Source organism: Bison bison, unplaced genomic scaffold, assembly GCF_000754665.1.
Source record: "Bison bison bison isolate TAMUID 2011002044 unplaced genomic scaffold, Bison_UMD1.0 scf7180017864371, whole genome shotgun sequence".
Taxonomy (NCBI): domain Eukaryota; kingdom Metazoa; phylum Chordata; class Mammalia; order Artiodactyla; family Bovidae; genus Bison; species Bison bison.
In genome coordinates this window covers 505169-509467 of record NW_011494943.1, presented here as the reverse complement: position 1 = coordinate 509467, position 4299 = coordinate 505169, and the positions used below count along the sequence as shown (strand labels likewise).

The 4299-nt window shown below is 56.3% G+C and overlaps 1 protein-coding gene across 1 annotated transcript in view; it reads left to right on the top strand.

Moving 5' to 3' along the window:
- The window catches only part of PRKCA (protein kinase C, alpha), a 176527-nt gene that overhangs the window by 137911 nt on the left and 34317 nt on the right, over positions 1-4299 (top strand). The window contains exons 11-13 of the mRNA XM_010856474.1: positions 5-178; positions 2114-2205; positions 4093-4155. Of these exons, the coding sequence (XP_010854776.1) occupies positions 5-178; positions 2114-2205; positions 4093-4155 (329 nt within the window). The remainder of the gene's footprint in view (positions 1-4; positions 179-2113; positions 2206-4092; positions 4156-4299) is intronic.

Genomic DNA, 4299 nt, shown 5'->3' with positions numbered 1-4299 from the left:
GCAGGTGATGCTGGCCGACCGGAAGGGGACAGAGGAGCTGTACGCCATCAAGATCCTGAAGAAGGACGTGGTCATCCAGGACGACGACGTGGAGTGCACCATGGTGGAGAAGCGGGTCCTGGCGCTGCTCGACAAGCCGCCGTTCCTGACGCAGCTGCACTCCTGCTTCCAGACGGTGGTGAGGGTCCCGGGACTGCCCCCGCCCCCCACAGGGTCATCGCGCCGCACCCCCAGCCTTCCTCCCGGGAGAAGACAGCAGCCCACATCCTCCTCTCCCAGGCAGACTGGGTACCACTGGGGAATTCAGGGCATCCCCTGCTTACAGACTTGGCATTCATCCCATTTGATTCTGTGAATGCTTCTGTCAAAGGTTTTCTTAACACACACCGGGCAATGTGTTAAGGCTTAGAGATACAAAACGGTAGCTCACAGTCCCGGCTCGTTAAATCCTGGTACAGCTGCCAAATTGGCATCAGAGCATCAGGAGACCCATGTCCTAGAAGAGGATGTTCTTGGGTAATGCACACGCAGGGGTGGTAGTCTGGCCTGTTTTGTGTGGATGGTCCCTGAGCTCTAAGAGAGGCTTTATAAAAAGAATATTATTTTGTAACACAAGAAAATTAGATGATTTCAAGGTCCATAAATGGTTTTCTCGGGACATAGCCTGGCGCCTTCACTAACCTGGCATCAAGGGCTTTCTGACTACAAAGGCACAGCTGAGTAGTTGCAAGACACACACAAAGCCTAAAATATTTCCTGTTTGGCCCTTTACAGAAAAGGTTTGCAGAGCCCTGTCACACAGGTTAACTTAAGAGAGGACAAAATAATTTCCACTAATCAGCCAAGTCTGGGGCATGGTGCTTGCAGGTAACCTAGAAGAAATACAAACACTTAGATGTTTATATGTATATGTGTGTGTACTATACCCCGCACCATAGTGAGGCGTTCCCAAAGGCAAGCTCTCCACGCCTCAACGGCTGTCCTGAACATGTGGCGCGGTGATCGGCAGCCGTAACTGTAGTGACGGGGCCGCAGCCTGCAGTCCGGAGTGGATGGGGGGCCGCAGAGCCAGTCCCGGCCACCAGGGGGCAGCCAGGCGCCGCCAGCCGAGTGATGGTCCGTCTCCCAGCCCCTCCCGGTAGCATCCAAATGAGAATCTAGCAATAGGCAAAGGAGAGGGAAAAGCCCCAGCCGGGATCCTGTTACCCGGGTTACACTGATTAAGCTCTGGAAAGCTACAAAGCAGAGAAATAAAATTGAAATTAAAGTTCATAACAGGAAAGCGAGGGATTGAGGCTCCCAGCGCCCTTTCCTGGCTGTTGGCTCCAGTTCTGTCCTTTTTTCCTCCCTGCGCACCACTTTAATGTTTAATAACCTCTGTGAAATGGAGGTGTTTTCTGGAAGAGAGCAGAGGCCAGCGTTTACCTTGTGCTGCGCTGTTATCTCCCTCCTAAGCCCCCTCCACCTCCCATCTGTCCCAGTGTAATGTCCTTATAAATGCGCGGACTCACGGAGTTCTATGACATGTGCTTCGCGGGCCAACACGTAGCGTGTCAGCCAGAGAGAAAGTCAGAAACAGCATTTGGGCGAACGTGGATGCAGAGCACCGATCGGCCTCCCCACACGCAGGCCCACCCACGGCAGACGACCCTGAGGTCTACGGGGTACAAGCCCCCCGACCCATGAGGTCTGCTCTCAGACACGTCTGGGCAAATACATCAGCGTCCATCACTGCACTGCCAACCGCTGGTTAAAGGATTGGCCCGTGTGGACTCCACGCCAGCCCCAACTTAGAAATGAATTCTGTGTGTAGGAGAAAAGGGTGGAAGGTTCGAGGCCGTTTCCATCATTGGGAGCATCTGTAACCAGAGGAGTGGACAGGGCAACCGAGAGCTGAAGTTTCAGGGCTATGTCGTGACTTTATGTTTCCTGAGGTCCTCACACAGCGGGGCTTTTTACTAATTCTTTCTTGGGGGGAGAAAACTGTGACGGGCTCCGCCGGGCAGACGTGCCAGCGCGGCCCACGTTTCCCCAACGAGAAAGCAGACCGCGGGCTGGAGCGGGGCCCCGGGTCGCGGAGGAGCCCGCTCACCGGTCGAACCTCGGCCCTCAGGACCGACTGTACTTCGTCATGGAGTACGTCAACGGCGGGGACCTCATGTACCACATCCAGCAGGTCGGGAAGTTCAAGGAGCCGCAAGCAGTGTGAGTAGCTTGTTAGGTGCTCTCAGCGAGGCCGGGGGTCTGGAAGTGGGGCTCCGCCCAGCTTGGGGTGAAGCGCTGTTACCTCCCGGGGCAGGACGGTCGGCAGGGTCCACCTGCGCGCGTCCCACGGAGACCTTCATTCTTCCTGTAGCTGGGAGCTGCGGGGAGCGGGGGCGGGGGTGGAGGCGGGCCCCGGGGGCCTGACAGCATCGGGGGGGCTCCCGGGCCAGAGGAGATGGGAGGGTGGGGGGGCTGGTGTAGGGGGTGCGGACAGTCTGCAGAAAAGGAGCGAGCGACCTTGGAGCCCCGGGGGCATCAGGAGAGGCGTCGCGCGGGAAGGGAACCGGGCCTGGGTGCCGGGCTGACGCCCCCGTAGGCTTGGGAGGGGCCCCCGTCCAGGAGGAGGTCGGGGGAGGTTTCAGTGGGGTGCCCGCACCTCCAGGCCCGCAGGCAGGAATCCACGCGGTCAGAGAGACGCGGGCTCCAGGGAAGACCGAGAATCTAGAGGCGGGGGCGTGACGACCTGGAGAATCAGCCCGTATTCCAGGGCCAGGAGGTCACGGGTAACTCAGAGAGGCAAAGCTCTTTCACCCCCAGTGGAGATGTGTAGTGCCAGGAACCCCAGTTAATCACCTGATCAAACGTCCATCGGGCTCCAGCGGACGTTCAGTCTAAACAATAAACCCTAGCCGCCCTGGCCCACGTGGGGTGAGCTGGCCTGGGGAGCCCCACCAGCGGCAGAGCAGGGCGTTCTTGGGGGCTCAAAACAAGGGCAGGGCTGCTGGTTTCTGCTTTGTTTTTCCTTCCGTTTTCAGAAAGCCCTCCCCTGCCCCGGTCTCGTATGGTGTCAGTTACAAAGCATTAAAGCAAGTGAGTGGCAGAGCTGAGCCTGAGCGCTCAGAGCTGTCGCAGCCGAGGGCAGAACAGCCTCCCTCCATCGAGAGGAAACCCGCGGGCGTCCCACTTAGGACCTTCAACTGCATCTGTGTTGCTGGAAGGTTTTATATTTTAAAAATACAGAAAAACGAGAAAGCCACAGGAAAGTCACCTGTGACCCCTTCTCTCCTCCCCACCTCCCGCCGGCACTCAGAGACGGCCCCCTGCTGAGAGTGTGGTCCTTGTCATCAGGGGTTCTTCCTCCGCTCCTGTAAACACACTCATGTAAACACGTGTGCTTACTGAAGCCTCGCGAGAGTGCTGTTTGCACAGGCAGAATCTTGTGGCTTCTCGGGCTTCAGGAACTAAACACAAAGCAGATTTTAAAACCTCCTTCCATGTTTATTTGGAGTTTCAGAGATTGATCCATTAACAACTCTGAAGCCATGGCTGTAACTCCTTCCTATCATGAATTATTTAAAGGGTGCGCCAGGTATGAACTGTGGCCTGGGTCCCACTCCCCCAGCGCCCGGGGTAAGGGTGTGGGGCTGAGTAAACCAGCCCCAGAGTTCCGCTCACACTGACCTTTCTCTTCCAGGGCAGACGTGTGTTTTCACACACTACCGTATTCTGTCCTTAAGGGGGAAAATGGAGATTTGCTCAGTCTACTGTAGCCCTGACACAGGACAGCCTGGCAGACAGCCACTCTTTAAAAGATTGTGCTCGAAATTTCTTTTAAGCAGTAAATTACCTGTCCACCTGCCCCAGACAAGAAGGGCTTGTTTTCAGGCAGGTAATAAACCTGCTTCACTGATTTTATCAGCTGTGTCATCCCTTGGGGAACTGGGGTCATATAACCGCAGAAGGTTGGAGCTGCCTGTAGGGCAGTGCTGGTCTCTGGTGGTCAGGGTCTCCCTTCCTGTGCCATTTTGATGCCTGATCTTGAGGCAGAAAGTATCCAGGAGGCCAGAGGGAACAAGCCGGACGCCTGACAGACATTTTCTGTTGCAGGTTCTATGCGGCAGAGATTTCCATCGGGCTGTTCTTTCTTCATAAAAGAGGAATCATTTATCGGTGTGTATCGAGGCCCTGCTGCCCGCAGCACAGAGGCTTTGCTGGCCCTCTGGACTCCATGGGTGTGTGCTTCTGTTGTGGGGAGAGGGGCTGTCAACATGGAGAGGACAATCCCCCCTACCCCGTCGTGGAGACCTGCTGGGA